At 44.9% G+C, this 24,627-nt stretch overlaps 1 protein-coding gene and 1 long non-coding RNA gene across 5 annotated transcripts in view; one reads left to right on the top strand and one right to left on the bottom strand.

Annotated features, from left to right (window-relative positions):
• Positions 1–2,213: 2,213 nt before the first annotated feature.
• The window catches only part of btbd8 (BTB domain containing 8), an 84,100-nt gene continuing 61,686 nt past the window's right edge, over positions 2,214–24,627 (bottom strand). For 3 of the 4 annotated variants that reach the window (XM_042005494.1, XM_042005493.1, XM_042005495.1), the window contains exons 16-19: positions 15,959–16,049; positions 8,121–8,194; positions 6,224–8,032; positions 2,214–3,047 (exon numbers count right to left, since the gene is read on the bottom strand). In XM_042005494.1, the coding sequence (XP_041861428.1) occupies positions 2,548–3,047; positions 6,224–8,032; positions 8,121–8,194; positions 15,959–16,049 (2,474 nt within the window). In that variant the 3' untranslated portion in view covers positions 2,214–2,547. Of the gene's footprint in view, positions 3,374–6,223; positions 8,033–8,120; positions 8,195–15,958; positions 16,050–24,627 lie in introns of all 4 variants that reach the window. The other variant, XM_042005497.1, reaches the window with a different exon arrangement.
• On the top strand, positions 5,033–5,445 carry LOC121652638. Its single transcript, XR_006012651.1, has 3 exons — positions 5,033–5,091; positions 5,141–5,184; positions 5,383–5,445. It is a non-coding gene; the product is annotated as an uncharacterized LOC121652638 (long non-coding RNA).

Here is a 24,627-nt window from a genome sequence, read left to right as displayed (position 1 = left end):
AGTACCTCAGCGTGTATTAAAATGAGCCAGCTGATCCATGTTGTGATCCATGAACAATGGCAACCGCAGGGAAGCGAACCAAAAAACGCAACTTCACAGAGGCAGAAATCGATGCATTAGTGAGTGAGGTGGAGAGTCGAAAAATTATTTTGTTTGGTAGCCACAGTAGTGGCGTGACAAATAAGAGTAAGTGTCGTGAGTGGCAACACATAGTTACCTCAGTTAACTCTGTGAGCGGGACAGAGCCTTGGTGATCACTGGGGAGGAGAATGCGTTGGTGGGCAAATTGATTATATGTTGATAGGAGATTTATTTTTCTTAGCTTTCTATTTATTTGGAAGGTCCTTAGGCTGTGTGGTTATAGCTCACCTGTGCAGCATATAACACTGCTGTTATGAATCCTTCTTATACTTTAAAGTATATCTATTCTCTATCTATTAATATTTGATATTTAGGGAAATTAGATGTGGAAGAGTGTAGCAGGACGCATAGACAGCGGAGACGGGTTATGAACTCTTGCCGGGTTGAAGTCATGCACGCTGACCAGTGAGCCGAAATCACATCTGCGGTCATACAGCCAGAGCGCAAAATTAATTGGAGACATGGTGACAGGACCCCACGCTGCCACAAGAGGACTCTGGATGCAGTGTGTTGTTAATTCCCCACCTCTCCATCTGTGTCGCCAATTCCCCCAGCCTCCAAAACCAGCGTACGCATGGGTCAGAGCTGCCGTGAAAGACCGCACATTTTCACGTCAAGTTTGTTTTTTATAAATCACAACCTTTGCGTGAAAAGAGGCGTACGCCAGTTTCAGGCCCCATTTTGTGCGTACGCAACGGTTATAAATGAGACCCCTGGTCTGGGCAGAACGAACAGGAGAGATTTAGTCCTCCCATCGTGTCCCGACTTTTTAATGAAAGAAAAACACAGTAACTCTTAGCAAAAGCTCTTTTAAAAGCCAATGTGAAACGTGCTGTATACCAAGTATGACAGTAAGGAAATCCTGATGTTCCTGCTGACCGAGCTGCAGCTTGTTAAATATGTGGCAGAATCATCGCCCTTATGGTGGTGAGGAACTGAGATACATCACCATGATGCCATCCCTGGTTCACTTTATCAATTAAATAAAACATTTCAATTAGTGTTTCCTTCTCTTACAAAATAAATAACATGGAAGCAAGCCGGATTCCCCACATCGCTCCAGGATCTCTTCCACCTCACTTCTTGGACAGATTGTTCAACTAAATCCAAGACTGATCACAGCGAGTTATAATACTGACAATCGAAGTCTACTTTTAAAAGGACAGAAAAAGCATAAAATGACCACAATAAGCAGACTTGGTGTAGCAGTAGGTCAGCAGGGCTCTGCAGAGGCTGGAGACGGGCACTGGAGGAGGACGGACCCCTCGGGACAGTTCTGATTCCCTGTGCCGGCAAGATGGACTTGTGGGGGTTTTAGCATTGTTAGAGTGGGAGATATTTGTATTATAATGATTTTAGTTGTGGTAAAGATTGTAAAGACTGAAAACGTTACTGTTTTATGTACTTTGTTTTTAGGGACAGCGCTGACTGCCGTTTATTCTACTTCAGATTTTATTGCCGTGTAGGATTTGAGTTGGTTTAACGTTAGCGCTTTAACTTTATGTCTCCTGTTTCTAGTGTTGCTGTGGTTTGGATGCTAGGAGTTCACTGTAGTTTGTGGTTGCACATAGTTATTATTACCCCCAATTTCCACCAGGTGTGCATGCGTCAGTTTCGTTCGGACCTCCGTGGCACACCAGTCCACACCGGGAGCGTGTCGGGTGTGGACTGATGTGACTGAATCGTTTGTAAATAATTTAACAGAAAACTACAGCATAGGTTCAGTTTCATACCTTTCATCTGGGTTTTTATTCCCTCCATGCCAGTCATACCAGACGTACCTCAGCAAAGAGCTATCAGTGTGTATTATAATAAACAGGAGCTAACTGCTTGTGGCTGCACAACTGGCTAAATACTGAATAGATGGGTCATTTTTGTTGTTTTGCACTTACACAAATACCCTTATCAATACAAACAAGTATTTTAATTACTGAATATTATAAAATATATTTAGTGCAATCTCCTGAAGTGACCTAATTTTTTGTGTAAGTCTATAAATAGTTCTGTTTAATGATGATCATCTTTCTTCCTGATGAACAGATGATTCCCTCCATTTATCGGGACAAACACTCTTTCTTTAAAAACACAAACCTTTATTTCATATGTATGCAAGCCAGCAGATTAAACCTTTTTTTTTTTAAGAAATGCCAGTAAACCAAATCATAAAAGAGCACAGACAAAGAAACGTCTACCCCCCTTGTATGTATGCACACTGACATCAGACATGTAAAAATATCAGCATGCATAACAACCTGTTGGTGTACCAAAACGTCCACTGAGGTGAAAATGACGTAAATAAACTTTGTACTGTCCAGGACAAAGCAACCATAAAGATTTCTAAGATAATAAATTAAGACCCATTCAACCTAAGTTCAACCAGGAGGTGGAAACGGTTCAGCAGGTGAGTCAGTGATGCGTTTCCAGTTCCACGATGGTCCACTCGCCCTGTGGAGAGGCAGCATCTTCTGGGGAGAAGCTGGTTACGGTGATGCTGGTGGAGGAGTCCTCCACGGGGGATATAAGTTCTGCCCAACGCTTGAAGGTCTCTTTCTCTGGGGACAGGAAGGCCTGAGAGTCCAGGCCATCCCGGGACAAGGACAGCGTCTGCTTGATGAGGTACTGGGCTAGGTTGAGTTCCTCAGGGATGGGGTTTATGACGCCCAGGCTGGATTCATGATCTGAGAGAAGCTGTCTGAGCAGGCTCCAGTCCCGTTCTGCAAACTCGCTGTTTATATCCCTGTTGCCTCTGTGTTTTCCCTCCTCCACCAGTTGTTTAAGGTTCCTGTCTTTATCCGAACAGCGCTCAAAGGCTTCGCCCACATCCATCTCGTAAATGGGAGACAGGGCTTTGGACGGTCGGCGGTCAAGTTTGCAGGTTTGATCCAATCTGTCACAACCATTGTCCCCTAAAAACAATTGACAATACTGCAGAATGACAATCTGAACCACTCCTCCACAGCTCGTCTTTCATTTCACAGATTACTGCCAACTAAAACAACCCACAGATGAGTTTACCTTTAACACAGCTGTGCCCTGTCAGAACAACCACTCTGTGAGGAGGCAGCAAGGGTCAAAGAGTGACAGCTGCTTCAAAGGTAATGTAGAGAGGAAAGCTTTTCTGGATGCATCTCTTTATCCACCAGTACAGGTAAAGTAAGCCATGCATGCTGGCACCAGTGAAGGTTTCATTTATCGGTAACACCGATATGTTCAGAGATTTACGTGCAGGTCTCTGAAGAGATGTAAAGAAAAGTCAGAAAAAACGCAGCTGCAGCAGTCGTGCGGCCATTTTTCTTTTTACATTATATGTCTCATCTAAAGATTTTAAACAACATATATTATGATAATCTGATGCTGAAAACAAAATACGTCAGGCTTTTATCAGGACAGAACATCAAAATGGTGCAGCAGGATTTTCGCTCTCTTTGATTTTCTCTCTTTGGGAATATGGAAGTGAAGAAAGAGAGACATGACAGAACCATGACACACGTCGCATACCTTACAGAGGCCACTGATACTACACCAAATCTGTTTACAGACAACAGAACACTTTTCTTAAAAGATGGACATCTATCTACACACAGGTCTACTAAGTATGAAGGAAGGTATAAAGAAAAACAAACATGAAGGATGACATAAGGACAAGTTAACTGTGATAGTAGCATGCATGTGTGCCAGTGCAAAACAACAATAGGAGAGGCTTGAAAACTAAGAAAAACAAACAGCAGTGAAATGCAAAAGAAAAGTGTAACTAAAAAACACCCTTTGTACAAAGACATGTTAGATCTGAGGAATCAATACCCGCCTGGACCTAAATTTCATCAGGTTGAAAAGGTGCTACATGCAGCATTTCAACATCGTTTCACAAGTAAATATGATTATGGTTAAAAAGCCGAGCAGAGAAGTGAACTTCTGAACTATGAACTGCAGCGTTCTGGGATGAAGACTTTATCAGCTTTAGTTTGTCATAAAACATCAACACTGCAGTGAAAAAGAGGGAAACATAGTCGTAACTTCAGTCTTAACTATGAATAAAAGTAACAAACGCGAAAGATGCAGCGAGACGTAGGAGGGATGAAGTCTCAGAAACAAGATGTGATCTATCCGATATTCTGATATTAAAAGGCTGCACCTGGAAATGATAAATGATCTGTGCATTTAGAGCAAAAATAAACTCAATCATTTCTTTATCTACATAAAAGTGCTTGTCGCCAGGCAGCATCTTGTTCTGGATTAATCAGATAACTTATTGGTCTTAGTGGAATCTACACTACTTTCTTCTTTCTGAGCAACTGGTAACTGCCGATTAATGCCGTGTTAACGCTGAGTTAACGCTGAATTAACGCTGAGTTAACGCTGAGTTAACGCTGAGTTAACGCTGAGTTAACGCTGAGTTAACGTTGAGTTAACGCTGAGTGAACGTTGAGTTAACGCTGAATTAACGCTGAATTAATGCTGAGTTAACGTTGAGTTAATGTTGAGTTAACGCTGAATTAACGCTGAGTTAACGCTGAGTTAACGTTGAGTTAACGCTGAGTGAACGCTGAGTGAACGTTGAGTTAATACTGAATTAACGCTGAATTAACGCTGAGTTAACGTTGAGTTAATGCTGAGTTAATGCTGAATTAACGGTGAGGTAACGTTGAGTTAACGTTGAGTTAACGCTGAGTGAACGCTGAGTGAACGTTGAGTTAATACTGAATTAACGCTGAATTAACGCTGAGTTAACGTTGAGTTAATGCTGAGTTAATGCTGAATTAACGCTGAGGTAATGTTGAGTTAACGTTGAGGTAACGCTGAGTTAATGCTGAGTGAACGTTGAGTTAATGCTGAGTTAACGTTGAGTTAATGCTGAGTTAATGCTGATTTAACGCTGAGTTAATGCTGAATTAACGCTGAGTTAACGTTGAGTTAATGCTGAGTCAACGCTGAGATAACGGTGATTTAGTGGTGAGTTAATGCTGACTTAAGAGAGCGTTAATGCTAAGTTAAAGCCGAGATAAAGCTGAATTAACGCTGAGTTAACGTTGAGTTAATGTTGAGGTAACGCTGAGTTAACGTTGAGTTAACATTGAGTTAATGCTGAGTTAATGCTGATTTAACGCTGAGTTAACGCTGAATTAACGCTGAGTTAACGTTGAGTTAATGCTGAGTTAATGCTGAATTAACGCTGAGTTAACGTTGACTTAACGCTGAGTTAATGCTGAGTGAACGTTGAGTTAATGCTGAATTAACGCTGAGTTAACGTTGAGTTAATGCTGAGTTAACGCTGATTTAATGCTGAGTTAACGCTGAGTTAACGCTTAGTTAATGCTGAGTCAATGCTGAGATAACGGTGATTTAGTGGTGAGTTAATGCTGACTTAAGAGAGCGTTAATGCTAAGTTAAAGCCAAGATAAAGCTGAGTTAACGCTGAATTAATGCTGAGTTAACGCTGAGTGAACGTTGAGTTAATGCTGAATTAACACTGAGTTAACGTTGAGTTAATGCTGAGTTAATGCTGATTTAATGCTGAGTTAATGCTTAGGTAATGCTGAGTCAACGCTGAGATAACGGTGATTTAGTGGTGAGTTAATTAAGAGAGCGTTAAAGCTAAGTTAAAGCAGAGATAAAGCTAAGTTAACGCTGAAATGATGCTGAGTTATCACTAATTTAACACTGAGTTAATGCTGAGTTAACGGCAAGATAAAGCTGAGTTAATGCTGACATAAAGCTAAGTAAACACATAGTTAATGCTGAGTTAACAAGTTAATTCTGAGTTAACACAGATAAAGCTGAGTTAACACAGAGTTAATGCTGAGTTAATATTTAGATGACTGCAGGTAACTGCTGGAATTTTATTTAAAGGATGCTGATGTGACTTTTTAAACATTTTCCACAGCTACAGATTTAATGGAAGGGAGATTTTAGTTTTGCAAATTTGATGAAAACACATTTCTGGTACTGGCAACTAATAACTAGTAGTAAACTAGTCTTTTATAAAGCTGTGGGAACTGACAGATCATAAAGTTCACCCTCACTGATGGGGAGATAAATGGGTTTAGATAGGGAAGTCTATGGGGGGCCATGGATCATACATTACCTGCTGACGGCTGTGCAGCATGAACAGGAGAACTTCCTGTCAACTGATGGTCATTTAAGTCTAGATGTAAATCAGCTTTTCTGCTCTCTGACAGACAGGTGAAATTTTTGCTTAGCCTTCCATTGTACTGCTCAGTGTGTGGCAGATCCAGGTGGGAGGGGCGCTCCTGGGGGGGCAGGTCTTTGGTGTCCACAGCAGGACAAATTGACTTCCCTTCATCCACATGGTTGGTTTCCTTCTGCACAAGTTCCTGGATCTCTGTGAGGAACACACTTGTGTCCTGCTGGTTCTCCTCTTTGTGGTTCATACCTGTCGTGTTCAGACTGTGGGTCTGTTGATCTCTGCTTCCATGGTTGAACCCAGCCTCTGTAAAGTCAGAATCAAACACATCGCAGGGAGTAAAAGCTTCATCTGGCTGCTGAAATGGAGTCTGGACACCACCTTCCTCTGATCCCAACTCCTCGCACTCGTCCACAGAGAGCAACACAGAGCGTCGGAAGCTGGATGTGGACTGGAAGTCCGGGTGGAAGTCTGGCTGCTCATCCTCCTGCTCCACGCCGTCGTCATCAAAACCAAAGTTGACAATCCCCTGAAAGTGCGGTGAGGCATCCGTTGGTGGTGGCGAAGCATGGCCTGGAATAATTTCCACTTCTGACCTCTCGTCTTCTGTTTCCTCTTCATCCTCCTCCTCTTCCTCAGAGGCGAGCTCGTGGTTGGGGACACTTTTCATGGTGGTCTTGGCGTCTTTCTGTGGCCAGGAAGGAGGATAATGTCTCACCCCTTCATCCTCACTGGTGGTCTCTGCATCTCTGCCTCGCAGACGGACCTCCACCCTGAGTCCGGCGCCGGCCTCGTACATCTTTAACTCTTCTGGCGTGCTTGTGTCACTGCTGCTGCGACCCAGGAAGTCATGGCAGCGCATGGTGCCGCACTTGGATACGCCTCTGTGGTGGGAGCAGTCGTCGTCCTGAGAGCCTCCGGCATCATAGTCCTCGGAGCGAGGCTTGATGTCATCTGAGGAGGTGGTGTGAGTGCTGCCGGTCTCGGACTCTGGGCTGATCTGATGCTGGACTCCAGTCCAGGACTCCTCTAAAGGCATGTCAGCGCTGCTGCAAGGGGTGTTTTCGGGGTGTTCAGGGTCTTTTGGTGAGCTGATGTCCTTAGTTTGTCCCCCACTGATGAGTGTAGGGATCGTGCTGTCGTTAGACTGCTGCTCGTTCTTTCCACCGTTCTGCTGGATGAAGTCTACTTCAGCAAATCTGACACGAGGGGTGTTGGTAGCTGACAGAGCCTCGCAGGCCTTGTCTCGTGGACTCTTACTGATTCCAGATGGTCTTTCGGGATTCTGCAGAGTCAGGGGAGGGCTTGTTTGTGAACTGGCCTTGTTTGTTGGCTGTGTGCTGGATACTGCAGGTTCCTCAGAGGTCAGCAGCTCTTTGACGTCTTTCTGCTCCACAGACAAGTTTTCAGCTGCAATGCGCTCAGATTTTTTCCCACTTGCTGCATCTTTTCCTTTAGTTTCAAATGTTCTGGATGCGGTGGAGATTCTGGAGGTTTTTGGTGAAGCTTTGTCAGCAGATAATTCTGAAGCAGTTTTTAGCTTGGGTCCCGTCTTAGCAGCCGCTGACAAAGACTGCTTCACAGCGGCTGAAGAGACCTTGGCTGACTTGGATTTAGCTGAGACTACATTTGCTGAAGCGGGTTTGGTGATCTTCTTCTTAGAGATTTCAGCTAAAGATTTCAGTGCTTCCTTGCTGTCTTCTTTTCTGGGAGAAGCTGTTTTTTTCATGGAGGTTCCATGTTTGGACCCTGAACCAAAGTGAAAACAAAGGAAAACATGAATAATCTGCTGGTTCACTGATAGTCCTCAGAATTAAGAAGACCCTGAACGTCTCACCGAGATGATCTGCTCTGGCAATGGACACTCCAGCAGTCTTCACTTTCCCAGCATCTCTCGGTTTATTGGTAGGACTAGTTAAACAGATCAGCAAAAACCAGGGAGTAACATCAGTTCACATGATTTAACTACAAACTGGTCTCTTGAACCATAATAAAACAGCAATAAAAAGGAATCACTCATCCTGTGGGTCAAACCCCGAAGAGTAAATGTAAGATTTTTGGGCTGTAGTGGCCTTTATTTCAATAGTAGCTGGACAGCAAAGGTGGGTCTCGAACCTGGGCTGGCTGCACCGAGGAGCTGTAGCCTCATTACACAGGGTGCTCAGCCAGTAACGCTCCACATCGCCCTGCAAATGTCTTTATTCATTTATATTTTTCCTTGTCCTGTCCAGGATGGTGGCAGCAGAATGATGGTCTGGCTGCTGTGTTGCCAAGAGAAAGCTCCTCTTGATAATCTGATTTATTTATTTATTCAATCTTTTTTATTTATTTTGAATTATGGAATTTTTTTAATCTTGCTGGACCTGACTGGGGGGCACAGAAAAAAACAGAGAAGAGAAGTAAAAAGTAAAGTAGAAAAAAGGAAGAGGAGACAAAGATCCAGTAGATAGAAGCAACGAGCTTCAAACACCTGTACAGAAACACAACAGAGAATTTCCTACAGCTTTTACAGGTAAACTAAGCAGACAATCATCAGGAGTTCCTAAAAAAATAACCAAGACAACAACAACAACATGTATCACAACAACCAAAGTACCAGAAACACACACACCTGAACCAAAGCATCTCTTAGTGTATAAACACACTGGACACCTCAGTGCTGAGTCAGCATGCAGAGGATGAGGAATGAGGAGGGTCAGAGATGAGGCCACGCCCCCACGGAGGCTAGAGGCAGGCTAGGACGGCCCAGAGACCCGGGCCATCAGCAGCACCCCACCACCCCACCATGAAGACCACCCCAGACCCACCCAGAGGGCGGCAGAGGAAGGCTCCAGCCAGACACCGGCCATCCATGGTGGCCAGAGCACAGGACCCCAAGAGCCTGTAAAAGTATCACATTAAAATATTGTCTTTGAATATTAATGGTTTAGAGGTGTCATCACCTGGTCTTTTCATGTGTCCACTGTCCTCTAAGTGTTTTTTAAGTATTTTTAAAGACTTATTAAACAAAAGAAATCAAACATAGAGCTTGTTGTCACTCATTGCTCAAACCACAACTTTGTCTCGTGAGAGTTCATGCAAGCTTTTGACTAATATTAATGAGGTGCGTGCTGGTTGGCTGCAGAGAGGCCAGAGTCGGAAGGGGGCTGGTCCAGTGCGTGCACAGAGCGTCCGACTTTAAAACATCAACAGCTTAGTGATGGTGAGCGAACCTGACTGAGCAGCAGCTTATGGAGTTTAGCCATTCATGTTTGAACCAGACTCCGAGCCTGAGGGTGAAGATACCGAGATGGTGGAAGAAGCATGTTTACAACAAAAGATTTGTGGCAGAGCGCTTCCCCCCACTTATAAAAAGAAAACACGGGGCTCATTTGTACATTGCAGGGGGTTAAACTTTTAGGCTCGTCCCTTAGCGTTAGCGTTAGCATTAACATTAGCATTAACAGCATCAGCAGTAAATCGTGACTTTATATCATTATATCACCCCTGATAGAATAAATAATAAAACAGACAAACCTTTAAGTTTCTCACTTTCTTTTCTAGATTATGGGTTTTCTGCAGGTATACAATCTGTGGTTTACTTTTCCTGGTTTACCTAAAGTTCCAATTCTGAGAAATTTGAGTGTATCAAAGAAATTAGGGATAAGGAAGAGAATGGTGCAGTTGGCAGTGCGAGTCGTCCAATAATCAGAAGGTTGGTGGTTTGATTCCTGCTCCCTCTGTCGACCTGTCGTGTCTTTGGGCAAGACCTTCACCCTCCTTGCCTCTAGTGTCGGCTGTATGATGTGGATGAATGTTGAGTGGTGGCCAGAGAAGCTGTATTCTGCCACGTCTCAGTCTGCCACAGGACAGCTGTGGCTACATGTAGCTTAGCATCACCAGGTATGAATAAATAATGGGTACAATGTAAAGCACTTTGGGTGCCTGGAAAAGGGCCATATAAATTTAATCCAAATATTATTTATATTATGTATATGCTCAGTCTAACAGTGGAAAACAATTTTTGAAAACCTTGTTTCAGGGTTCCTACAGGTTTTTACGAGTTAAATTTAAGACTTTTAAGATCTTTTTAAGACACCTTAGAACAAAATTTAATGCCCATCTCACCGCCACACTGACAAAAATGACTCCTAGAATTTAAGAAAACACATATATTTACATGAGCAGTGATTATTACAATGACCTGGGTGTGTGTGTGAAGTGCAACGCTTCACTTAACCTGCTTGAAAATGTGTTTAGCCCCTTACAACACAAAGTAATTCAAAGTGTTTTTATCAGTGCAGCACATCCAGCAGAAGTCAGGCAGCAACAAGCAGCAGCTGATCTTTTACTGGAATAACGGACTCGACTGAGTTCATGTTGAAAACTACACAGCGTTTTATTTACCGTCTCAGTCTAGATCGAAGCTTTACACTGACTTCTTTTATTAAAACAGCCTGAAGTACGTCAGCTGCTCTCTGGATCGCTCTAGGAGTTTGGCTGTGATGTGACCAAACACAGACCGATGCACACGAACAGGTGAGTTGACGTCTGCCAGTGCCGCGTACGTCATCTACCACCTGAACGCCACACATAGGTGAGAGGACGTCCGCCAACATATTCAGCAGATATTTGGACACCCAGTCTCCTCGTCATATTTAGCTGAGCCTATGCACTTTGACACGGGGTCGAGAAGCACAACGCTATGCCTTTCCACGTTTACCAGTTAGGGACCGTCAGCAAATCATAGATACCAGAATTTTTAAAAAACAATATCTCCTCAACCACATAAAAAATAAATGTCAAAACTTTTCTAAACTATTCAACAGTTGTTCGTGCAAGTTGCACAACCTTTGTTTTTTCCATTTTCATCTCATGCTATTTTTAATTTTTTTAATATTTCAAACTTTAATAGCTTTTTAGTCACGTGACCTACACACCTCAAATCACTACCTGACTGCTCAGCCAGTACTGCCACATGTTGCATAGCCCTTATTTACTTAATTTTATTCTCATGCTATTTTCTGTAAATTCTTTGTTGTTTGCAATTTTTTTAACTTGTCCTGTCCAGAATGATAATCTGGTTGCTGTATCGTGCTGAATAAATTTGCTCTGCCAAGGGGAGGCCTATGGGTAAGGCTCCTCTTGATAATCTTATTTATTTATTTACTTTGAATCACGGAATCTATGTAATCTTGCTGGACCTGACCGGAGGGGACAGAAAAAGAAGGAAGACAGCAAAAAGAAGCAAAAGGGAAAGAAGAAAGGAGACAAAAACATCACAGACAGAAGGAAACGACCCTTCAATCCACACCATCACCAGACAACAAACTGTTACACCTGTACATGAACACACCAGAACATTTCCTACAACTTTTACAAAAGCAGAAACACACACACAGAAAAAACAGGGCTGCTAGTCATTAAAAGTTCTTAAATAATAACCAAATCAAAAAGACATAACAGCGACCAGATACTAACTCAGGTAAAAAACAAGAAGAATTATCTCTTAGTATTTAAACCCACTGGACAACTCAGCGACTGTGTCAGCATGCAGAGGATGAGGATGAGGAGTGATCAGTGATAAAGAGTGGTGAGTGAGATCATGCAAATGCGACCACGCCTCCACGGAGGCCAGAGGCAGACCAGGGCCAGAGACCCGGGCCCTCAGAAGCAGCCCGGGAGCACCAACCCAAGCTACCCCACCCCGAAGATGACTCCAGCCCCACCCGAAGGGCGGCAAAGGAGAGCCCCAGCAAGAGCCCCCCATGGCCCCAGGGCACAGGACCCACTGGGCCAAGATCAGCAGCCGCCGGCCCTGCCAGGGACCGGCCACCCAGGGCAGTCCAAGCGAAGGGCCCAGGGCCCCAGGAGCCCAGAGGCGGCGGCCCCCCCCCCAAAGGCAGAGGGCCCTCACCATGCCTAGGAGGACCAGGCCCCCCCAGACAGCCACCCGGCGTAGGCCAGCACACACCCCGATGTTCCAGCCACACAACCCGGGAACCAGGGCGCCATCAACCCCCTCCCCCCACTCCCCACCTTCTCCAATTTGCACCCCATATAACCCCACACTCACACCCTCCCCCCACATCACACATAACCCACCCACCATGCCCCATGGGGGACACCCCAGGTGGACCAGAGGACAGCGAGCCCCAAGCACAGTCCACACTACCACCCACAGACACACACACACACACACACACACACACACAAAAACCTCTCAGTCGGACCCTCGTCCGATTCCCCTCCCTGCCAATATCCAACCCCCATAGCAACGAGGTCACAGTCCTCCACCTACACTAAGTGATGGAACTAAGCACAGGGGACCAGAGGGAGATTCAGCTAAATAGTTCTTTAAGGAGGCAGACATTGTCTCACTACTGATGTGGTCAACTAAGAGATTCCTAAACTGCTGAATAGACAGATTATTTTTGTTTTTCCAGTTCACAAGGATAGTTTTCTTTGCGATGCATAATGCTGTGCGTATCATGTGTGCAGAGTTAATTGCCATATTAATGTCACCCAAGTCACCTAGTAGACATAGTGCGGGGATTGTAGGAATATTACATTTAAACCATGTTGACATGTCCACACATACCTGAAGCCAGAACCTGCAGACAGGTGTGCAGGACCACAAGGCATGGAAATAGTTGTCAGGTGTGTTTTCATTGCAGTGTGTGCAGATGTTTGATTGTGACAGACCCATCCTGAACATCCTTTGTCCTGTATAATGAGTTCTATGCAGAATTTTGAATTGTATTAGTTGCATATTTGAATTCTTAGTCATTTTAAAGGTGTTTAAACATATTTGTGACCATTTATCTTTATTAAAGTTACTGGATAAGTCACCCTCCCATTCTGAAGTTGGAAGACAGATTGAGTCTTCTAGTTTGGATAATAGTCTATATGTTTTTGATAATAGCTTTGGGGCATTGAGATTCATGAATTCTGCCACCCTAATAGGTAGCTGTAAGTTTAATTGATTTTTTATTTTTTACTTATAATAGATTTAAGCTGGTGATATTCTACAATTTCTTCGTTTTCCATTTTTAATAAATTCAAAAAATCTCAAAAAATCCTTTTTTCACCTTGTCATAATGAGGTATTGTGTGTAGAATTTTGAGGTAAGAACTTAATTTAATATAATTTGGAATGAAGCTGTAACATAATAAAATGTGGAAAAAGTGAAGCGCTGTGAATACTTTCCGGATGCACTGTATTTATATATATATATATATATATATATATATATATATATATATATATATATATATATATATATATATATATATATATATATATATATCTCATATAGTAATGAACATTAAACTGGACACAACAAATATGACGAAAGTACTAACCACGTTACTAAATCGTACTAGTTGATATTTGGAGGGCACTACATCCCCCTAAAAGTGACTATACACATTAACAAAAGTTCATCTCAATACTTTGTTATATAGCCTTTGTTGGCAGTGACAGAGGTCAGACGTGTAGTTCTTGACCAGGTTTTCACACATGGTTGCTGGTGTTTTGGCCAGTTCCTCCATGCCGTTTTCCTCTAGAGCAGTGATGTTTGGGGCTGTCGCTGGGCAACACGGACTTTCAACTCCCTCCAAAGATTTTCTATGGGGTTAAGATCTGCAGACTGGCTCGGCCACTCCAGGACCTTGAAATGCTTCTTACGAAGCCACTCCTTCGCTGCCCGGGCGGTGTGTTTGGGATCATTGTCATGCTGAAAGACCCAGCCACGTTTATTTTTCAGTGTGCTTGCTGATGGAAGGAGGTTTTCACACAAAACCTCACAATACATGGCCCAATTCATTCTTTCCTTTACAGGGATCAGTCGTCCTGGTCCAGAAAAACAGCCCTAAAGCATGATGTTTCCATCCCCGTGTTTCACAGTAGGTTTGCTGTTTCTTTGGATGCAACTCAGCATTCTTTCTCCTCCAAACTCAACAGGCTGAGTTTTTAAGGAAAAGTTCTATATTATGGTCATATCTGACCATATGACATTCTCCCAATCCTCTTCTGGATCATCCAGATGCTCTCTAGCAAACTTCAGACAGATCTGGACATGTACTGGCTGAAGCAGGAGGACACGTCTGAGTCCCTGGTGGCGTAGTGTGTTATTGATGAGCCTTTGTTACTTTGGTCCCAGCAGGTCATTCTCTAGGTCCCCCTTATCAGTGGTCTTGTATGTCCTCCATTTTGTAATAATTGCTCCCACAGTTGATTTCTTCACACCAAGCTGCTACCTATTGCAGATCCAGTCTTTCCAGCCTGGTGCAGGTCTACCATGTTGTTTCTGGTGTCCTTTGACAGCTCTTTGGTCTTGGCCATAGTGGAGTTTGGAGTCTGATTGTTTTGGTGTCTTTTATACTGATAACAAGTTCAAACAGGTGCCATTAATACAGGTAACAAGTGGAGGACAGAGGAGCCTCTTAAAGCAGAAGTTACAGGTCTGTGAGAGCCAGAAATCTGGCTTGTTTGTAGGTGACCAAATACTTATTTTACTGAGGAATTTACCAATTAATTCTTTATATATCAGACAATGTGATTTTCTGGATTTTTTTCTCATTTTGTCTCTCATAGTTGAGGTATACCTATGATGTAAATTACAGGCCTCTGTCATCTTTTTAAGTGGGAGAACATGCACAATTGGTGGCTAAATAAAAACTTTTTTGCCCCACTGTGGGTAAAGATAAAGGAGGTACGGCTTTGCGGAAATTTAAGAATTATTTCCATGCAATTTAGATAAACTATTTGTTGGCGTGACAAGACTATTTATAAAAATGGAAACATTTAGAACCGTTTTTTCAGAGAAGGGAAATCTTTTTGGAACAGAGACAAAGTCATGAGTATGCTCGACAGATGAGCGGTGTCACCCAGTTCATGCTGAAGTAAAAAACTGGAGAAAGAGCTTGGGATGCTGTTATTGTTGGGAGACATATCAGGCAATGTTGTATTAAAAAGGACAGAAATGTACTGAGAACTGTGTTGGCAGCCTTTTAAAGCAAGCAATCACAAGAAAATGGCACAAAGCAGATCTGCCAACAGCAGGACTGGCAGAGAAATGAAATGGAGTTTTTGACCCATAAAATAAGGACTCAAGTATAGTATAATGACGGGATAAGGATGATTATATTGAATTAATATAATGGGAACAAACTATAGAGACATGGAAATCCACTATGTTCTGTTTTAAGGCTTGTATTTCTTATTTTTCTAAGTCTTCTTTCAGTATGTCCATGTTTGTTACATGTTCTTTAAAAGAAATAAAAAGAAAGTGTTAAAAACATCAATACAAAAAAAAAACATGAACATAACGGTAGTTGTTAGTGATTAAATCCACGACACACTGGCTATCTCAACATGCAGGTCAGTAGACAACAGGTATGAATAAAATGCCGCCACCCCCCCCCCCCCCAAGGGCAGGAATCTCAGCCAGCCCACCACTGGGATAACCACGCATCAGAGGTCGGCCTCAGCCAGGTGCCTCGCGGCCATGGAGCAGTGGCCCCAGGAGGCCAGGGATGCCCACCAAATGGCCTGAATGGTTCCCAGGAATACCCAAGAAGACCAGGTCCCCCTGGACAGCCACCCATCACCGACCAGCACCAACCCTGATCTGAGGTTAAACTGTGTATGTGACTGAATAAAGTCATTCAGAAACTCAAGAAAAATGTTTACCTGCTGGTCCTTGTTGTCTCTGATCTCTGAGGAAGTTTGGCCAGGGGGGATCTGCTCGCCGTGGTGGCGGTCGGGTGTTTGGGTTTCGCTCCTAGAACACAGAACACGAATCATACAGCTGATGTACATCTGGGAAAAGGCTCACGGCCAACTACAGCAGGAAACTAAACTAAAACTGGAAGGTCAGCTGAGTGGGCTTTAAGCTCTTCCAGTTTATCAAGAATGTTCTTTTTGGAGGTCTGAACAGGACAAACAGCTGCGGTGGATTTCAGAAATAAAACTCCCACCGAATGGACAGTAAAGCCCGCTGAACTAACCTAACCAAAACCTACTAATGGCACTGGAGACTAAAAGGTTGATTCACAATATATACTGCACTAACCTAACCAAATCCAGCCTGCTGCATTAACCTAACCAAATCCAGCCCGCTGAACTAACCTAACCAAATCCAGCCCGCTGAACTAACCTAACCAAATCCAGCTCGCTGCATTAACCCTAACCAAATCCAGCATGCTGCATTAATTTAACCAAATCCAGCCCACTGAATTGACCTAACCAAATCCAGCCCGGTGCATTAACTTAACCAAATCCAGCCCGCTGCACTAACCTAACCACATCCAGCCCGCTGAACTAACCTAACCAAATCCAGCCCGGTGCATTAACTTAACCAAATCCAGCCCGCTGCACTAAACTATCCAAATCCCGCTCGCTGCATTAAGCCTAACCAAATCCAGCCCGCTGCATTAATCTAACCAAATCCAGCCCGCTGAACTAACCTAACCAAATCCAGCTCGCTGCATTAACCCTAACCAAATCCAGCCCGCTGCATTAACCTTAACCAAATCCAGCCCGCTGCATTCATCTAACCAAATCCAGCCCGCTGAACTAACCTAACCAAATCCAGCCCGGTGCATTAACTTAATCGAATCCAGCCCGCTGCACTAACCTAACCAAGTCCAGCTCGCTGCATTAACCCTAACCAAATCCAGCTCGCTGCATTAACCTTAACCAAATCCAGCCCGCTGCATTCATCTAATCAAATCCAGCCCGCTGAACTAACCTAACCAAATCCAGCCCGGTGCATTAACTTAATCAAATCCAGCCCGCTGCACTAACCTAACCAAATCCAGCCCGCTGAACTAACCTAACCAAATCCAGCCCGCTGCAGTAACCCTAACCAAATCCAGCCCGCTGCATTAATGTAACCAAATCCAGCCTGCTGCACTAACCTAACCAAATCCAGCCCACTGCATTAACCCTAACCAAATCCAGTTCGCAGTATTAACCCTAACCAAATCCAGCCGGCTGCATTAAACTTAACCAAATTCAGCCCACTGCATTCATCTAACCAAATCCAGCCCGCTGAACTAACCTAACCAAATCCAGCCCGCTGAACTAACCTATCCAAATCCAGCCCGGTGCATTAACTTAACCAAATCCAGCCTACTGAACTAACCTAACCAAATCCAGCCCGCTGCATTAACCCTAACCAAATCCAGCCCGCTGCATTAATGTAACCAAATCCAGCCCGCTGAACTAACCTAACCAAATCCAGCCCGGCGCATTAACTTAAACAAATCCAGCCCGCTGAACTAACTTAACTAAATCCAGCCCGCTGCATTAACCCTAACCAAATCCAGCTCGCTGCATTAACCCTTACCAAATCCAGCCCGCTGCATTAATGTAACCAAATCCAGCCCGCTGAACTAACCTAACCAAATCCAGCCCGCTGCATTAATCTAACCAAATCCAGCCCGCTGAACTAACCTAACCAAATCCAGCTCGCTGCATTAACCCTAACCAAATCCAGCACGCTGCATTAACCTTAACCAAATCCAGCCCGCTGCATTCATCTAACCAAATCCAGCCCGCTGAACTAACCTAACCAAATCCAGCCCGGTGCATTAACTTAATCGAATCCAGCCCGCTGCACTAACCTAACCAAGTCCAGCCCGCTGAACTAACCTAACCAAGTCCAGCCCACTGAACTAACCTAACCAAAGCGAGCCCGGTGCATTAACTTAACTAAATCCAGCTCGCTGCATTAACCCTAACCAAATCCAGCCGGCTGCATTAACCTTAACCAAATCCAGCCCACTGCATTCATCTAACTAAATCCAGCCCGCTGAACTAACCTAACCAAATCCAACCCGCTGAACTAACCTAATCAAATCCAGCCCGCTGAACTAACCTAACCAAATCCAGCCTGGTGCATTAACTTAACCAAATCCAGCCTACTGAACTAACTTAACCAAATCCAGCCGGCTGCATAAACCCTAACCAAATCCAGCCCGCTGCATTAATGTAACCAAATCCAGCCCGCTGAACTAACCTAACCAAATCCAGCCCGCTGCATTAATCTAACCAAATCCAGCCCGCTGAACTAACCTAACCAAATCCAGCTCGCTGCATTAACCCTAACCAAATCCAGCTCGCTGCATTAACCTTAACCAAATCCAGCCCGCTGCATTCATCTAACCAAATCCAGCCCGCTGAACTAACCTAACCAAATCCAGCCCGGTGCATTAACTTAATCGAATCCAGCCCGCTGCACTAACCTAACCAAGTCCAGCCCGCTGAACTAACCTAACCAAGTCCAGCCCACTGAACTAACCTAACCAAAGCGAGCCGGGTGCATTAACTTAACTAAATCCAGCTCGCTGCATTAACCCTAACCAAATCCAGCCGGCTGCATTAACCTTAACCAAATCCAGCCCACTGCATTCATCTAACCAAATCCAGCCCGCTGAACTAACCTAACCAAATCCAGCCCGCTGAACTAACCTAATCAAATACAGCCCGCTGAACTAACCTAATCAAATACAGCCCGCTGAACTAACCTAACCAAATCCAGCCCGGTGCATTAACTTAATCGAATCCAGCCCGCTGCACTAACCAAACCAAGTCCAGCCCGCTGCATTAACTTAAACAAATCCAGCCCGCTGAACTAACCTAACCAAATCCAGCCCGGTGCATTAACTTAATCAAATCCAGCCCGCTGCACTAACCTAACTAAATCCAGCCCGCTGAACTAACCTAACCAAATCCAGCCCGCTGCATTAACCCTAACCAAATCCAGCCCGCTGCATTAATGTAACCAAATCCAGCCCGCTGCACTAACCTAACCAAATCCAGCCCACTGCATTAACCCTAACCAAATCCAGTTCGCTGTATTAACCCTAACCAAATCCAGCCGGCTGCATTAAACTTAACCAAATTCAGCCCACTGCATTCATCTTACCAAATCCAGCCCGCTGAACTAACCTAACCAAATCCAGCCCGCTGAACTAACCTAACCAAATCCAGCCCGCTGAACTAACCTATCCAAATCCAGCCCGGTGCATTAACTTAACCAAATCCAGCCTACTGAACTAACCTAACCAAATCCAGCCCGCTGCATTAACCCTAACCAAATCCAGCCCGGCTGCATTAATGTAACCAAATCCAGCCCGCTGAACTAACCTAACCAAATCCAGCCCGGCGCATTAACTTAAACAAATCCAGCCCGCTGAACTAACTTAACTAAATCCAGCCCGCTGCATTAACCCTAACCAAATCCAGCTCGCTGCATTAACCCTTACCAAATCCAGCCCGCTGCATTAATGTAACCAAATCCAGCCCGCTGAACTAACCTAACCAAATCCAGCCCGTTGCATTAATCTAACCAAATCCAGCCCGCTGAACTAACCTAACCAAATCCAGCTCGCTGCATTAACCCTAACCAAATCCAGCTCGCTGCATTAACCTTAACCAAATCCAGCCCGCTGCATTCATCTAACCAAATCCAGCCCGCTGAACTAACCTAACCAAATCCAGCCCGGTGCATTAACTTAATCGAATCCAGCCCGCTGCACTAACCTAACCAAGTCCAGCCCGCTGAACTAACCTAACCAAGTCCAACCCATTGAACTAACCTAACCAAAGCGAGCCCGGTGCATTAACTTAACTAAATCCAGCTCGCTGCATTAACCCTAACCAAATCCAGCCGGCTGCATTAACCTTAACCAAATCCAGCCCACTGCATTCATCTAACCAAAACCAGCCCACTGAACTAACCTAACCAAATCCAGCCCGCTGAACTAACCTAATCAAATCCAGCCCGCTGAACTAACCTAACCAAATCCAGCCTGGTGCATTAACTTAACCAAATCCAGCCTACTGAACTAACTTAACCAAATCCAGCCCGCTGCATTAACCCTAACCAAATCCAGCCCGCTGCATTAATGTAACCAAATCCAGCCCGCTGAACTAACCTAACCAAATCCAGCCCGCTGCATTAATCTAACCAAATCCAGCCCGCTGAACTAACCTAACCAAATCCAGCTCGCTGCATTAACCCTAACCAAATCCAGCTCGCTGCATTAACCTTAACCAAATCCAGCCCGCTGCATTCATCTAACCAAATCCAGCCCGCTGAACTAACCTAACCAAATCCAGCCCGGTGCATTAACTTAATCGAATCCAGCCCGCTGCACTAACCTAACCAAGTCCAGCCCGCTGAACTAACCTAAGCAAGTCCAGCCCACTGAACTAACCTAACCAAAGCGAGCCCGGTGCATTAACTTAACTAAATCCAGCTCGCTGCATTAACCCTAACCAAATCCAGCCGGCTGCATTAACCTTAACCAAATCCAGCCCACTGCATTCATCTAACCAAATCCAGCCCGCTGAACTAACCTAACCAAATCCAGCCCGCTGAACTAACCTAACCAAATCCAGCCCGGTGCATTAACTTAATCGAATCCAGCCCGCTGCACTAACCTAACCAAGTCCAGCCCGCTGCATTAACTTAAACAAATCCAGCCCGCTGAACTAACCTAACCAAATCCAGCCCGGTGCATTAACTTAATCAAATCCAGCCCGCTGCACTAACCTAACTAAATCCAGCCCGCTGAACTAACCTAACCAAATCCAGCTCGCTGCATTAACCCTTACCAAATCCAGCCCGCTGCATTAATGTAACCAAATCCAGCCCGCTGAACTAACCTAACCAAATCCAGCCCGCTGCATTAATGTAACCAAATCCAGCCCGCTGCACTAACCTAACCAAATCCAGCCCACTGCATTAACCCTAACCAAATCCAGTTCGCTGTATTAACCCTAACCAAATCCAGCCGGCTGCATTAAACTTAACCAAATTCAGCCCACTGCATTCATCTAACCAAATCCAGCCCGCTGAACTAACCTAACCAAATCCAGCCCGCTGAACTAACCTATCCAAATCCAGCCCGGTGCATTGACTTAACCAAATCCAGCCTACTGAACTAACCAAACCAAATCCAGCCCGCTGCATTAACCCTAACCAAATCCAGCCCGGCTGCATTAATGTAACCAAATCCAGCCCGCTGAACTAACCTAACCAAATCCAGCCCGGCGCATTAACTTAAACAAATCCAGCCCGCTGAACTAACTTAACTAAATCCAGCCCGCTGCATTAACCCTAACCAAATCCAGCTCGCTGCATTAACCCTTACCAAATCCAGCCCGCTGCATTAATGTAACCAAATCCAGCCCGCTGAACTAACCTAACCAAATCCAGCCCGCTGCATTAACTTAATCGAATCCAGCCCGCTGCACTAACCTAACCAAGTCCAGCCCGCTGAACTAACCTAACCAAGTCCAGCCCACTGAACTAACCTAACCAAAGCGAGCCCGGTGCATTAACTTAACTAAATCCAGCTCGCTGCATTAACCCTAACCAAATCCAGCCGGCTGCATTAACCTTAACCAAATCCAGCCCACTGCATTCATCTAACCAAATCCAGCCCGCTGAACTAACCTAACCAAATCCAGCCCGCTGAACTAACCTAATCAAATCCAGCCCGCTGAACCAACCTAACCAAATCCAGCCCGGCGCATTAACTTAAACAAATCCAGCCCGCTGAACTAACTTAACTAAATCCAGCCCGCTGCATTAACCCTAACCAAATCCAGCTCGCTGCATTAACCCTTACCAAATCCAGCCCGCTGCATTAATGTAACCAAATCCAGCCCGCTGAACTAACCTAACCAAATCCAGCCCGCTGCATTAATCTAACCAAATCCAGCCCGCTGAACTAACCTAACCAAATCCAGCTCGCTGCATTAACCCTAACCAAATCCAGCTCGCTGCATTAACCTTAACCAAATCCAGCCCGCTGCATTCATCTAACCAAATCCAGCCCGCTGAACTAACCTAACCAAATCCAGCCCGGTGCATTAACTTAATCGAATCCAGCCCGCTGCACTAACCTAACCAAGTCCAGCCCGCTGAACTAACCTAACCAAGTCCAACCCATTGAACTAACCTAACCAAAGCGAGCCCGGTGCATTAACTTAACTAAATCCAGCTCGCTGCATTAACCCTAACCAAATCCAGCCGGCTGCATTAACCTTAACCAAATCCAGCCCACTGCATTCATCTAACCAAATCCAGCCCGCTGAACTAACCTAACCAAATCCAGCCCGCTGAACTAACCTAATCAAATCCAGCCCGCTGAACTAACCTAACCAAATCCAGCCTGGTGCATTAACTTAACCAAATCCAGCCTACTGAACTAACTTAACCAAATCCAGCCCGCTGCATTAACCCTAACTTAACCAAATCCAGCCCGCTGCATTAACCCTAACCAAATCCAGCCCGCTGCATTAATGTAACCAAATCCAGCCCGCTGAACTAACCTAACCAAATCCAGCCCGCTGCATTGATCTAACCAAATCCAGCCCGCTGAACTAACCTAACCAAATCCAGCTCGCTGCATTAACCCTAACCAAATCCAGCTCGCTGCATTAACCTTAACCAAATCCAGCCCGCTGCATTCATCTAACCAAATCCAGCCCGCTGAACTAACCTAACCAAATCCAGCCCGGTGCATTAACTTAATCGAATCCAGCCCGCTGCACTAACCTAACCAAGTCCAGCCCGCTGAACTAACCTAAGCAAGTCCAGCCCACTAAACTAACCTAACCAAAGCGAGCCCGGTGCATTAACTTAACTAAATCCAGCTCGCTGCATTAACCCTAACCAAATCCAGCCGGCTGCATTAACGTTAACCAAATCCAGCCCACTGCATTCATCTAACCAAATCCAGCCCGCTGAACTAACCTAACCAAATCCAGCCCGCTGAACTAACCTAACCAAATCCAGCCCGGTGCATTAACTTAATCGAATCCAGCCCGCTGCACTAACCTAACCAAGTCCAGCCCGCTGCATTAACTTAAACAAATCCAGCCCGCTGAACTAACCTAACCAAATCCAGCCCGGTGCATTAACTTAATCAAATCCAGCCCGCTGCACTAACCTAACTAAATCCAGCCCACTGAACTAACCTAACCAAATCCAGCCCGCTGCATTAACCCTAACCAAATCCAGCCCGCTGCATTAATGTAACCAAATCCAGCCCGCTGCACTAACCTAACCAAATCCAGCCCACTGCATTAACCCTAACCAAATCCAGTTCGCTGTATTAACCCTAACCAAATCCAGCCAGCTGCATTAAACTTAACCAAATTCAGCCCACTGCATTCATCTAACCAAATCCAGCCCGCTGAACTAACCTAACCAAATCCAGCCCGCTGAACTAACCTAACCAAATCCAGCCCGCTGAACTAACCTATCCAAATCCAGCCCGGTGCATTGACTTAACCAAATCCAGCCTACTGAACTAACCAAACCAAATCCAGCCCGCTGCATTAACCCTAACCAAATCCAGCCCGGCTGCATTAATGTAACCAAATCCAGCCCGCTGAACTAACCTAACCAAATCCAGCCCGGCGCATTAACTTAAACAAATCCAGCCCGCTGAACTAACTTAACTAAATCCAGCCCGCTGCATTAACCCTAACCAAATCCAGCTCGCTGCATTAACCCTTACCAAATCCAGCCCGCTGCATTAATGTAACCAAATCCAGCCCGCTGAACTAACCTAACCAAATCCAGCCCGCTGCATTAATCTAACCAAATCCAGCCCGCTGCATTAATCTAACCAAATCCAGCCCGCTGAACTAACCTAACCAAATCCAGCTCGCTGCATTAACCCTAACCAAATCCAGCTCACTGCATTAACCTTAACCAAATCCAGCCCGCTGCATTCATCTAACCAAATCCAGCCCGCTGAACTAACCTAACCAAATCCAGCCCGGTGCATTAACTTAATCGAATCCAGCCCGCTGCACTAACCTAACCAAGTCCAGCCCGCTGAACTAACCTAACCAAGTCCAGCCCACTGAACTAACCTAACCAAAGCGAGCCCGGTGCATTAACTTAACTAAATCCAGCTCGCTGCATTAACCCTAACCAAATCCAGCCGGCTGCATTAACCTTAACCAAATCCAGCCCACTGCATTCATCTAACCAAATCCAGCCCGCTGAACTAACCTAACCAAATCCAGCCCGCTGAACTAACCTAATCAAATCCAGCCCGCTGAACTAACCTAACCAAATCCAGCCCGGCGCATTAACTTAAACAAATCCAGCCCGCTGAACTAACTTAACTAAATCCAGCCCGCTGCATTAACCCTAACCAAATCCAGCTCGCTGCATTAACCCTTACCAAATCCAGCCCGCTGCATTAATGTAACCAAATCCAGCCCGCTGAACTAACCTAACCAAATCCAGCCCGCTGCATTAACTTAATCGAATCCAGCCCGCTGCACTAACCTAACCAAGTCCAGCCCGCTGAACTAACCTA

Source organism: Melanotaenia boesemani, chromosome 14 (assembly GCF_017639745.1).
Source record: "Melanotaenia boesemani isolate fMelBoe1 chromosome 14, fMelBoe1.pri, whole genome shotgun sequence".
Classification (NCBI taxonomy): Eukaryota; Metazoa; Chordata; class Actinopteri; order Atheriniformes; family Melanotaeniidae; genus Melanotaenia; species Melanotaenia boesemani.
This window is presented reverse-complemented; position numbering and strand designations above follow the sequence as displayed.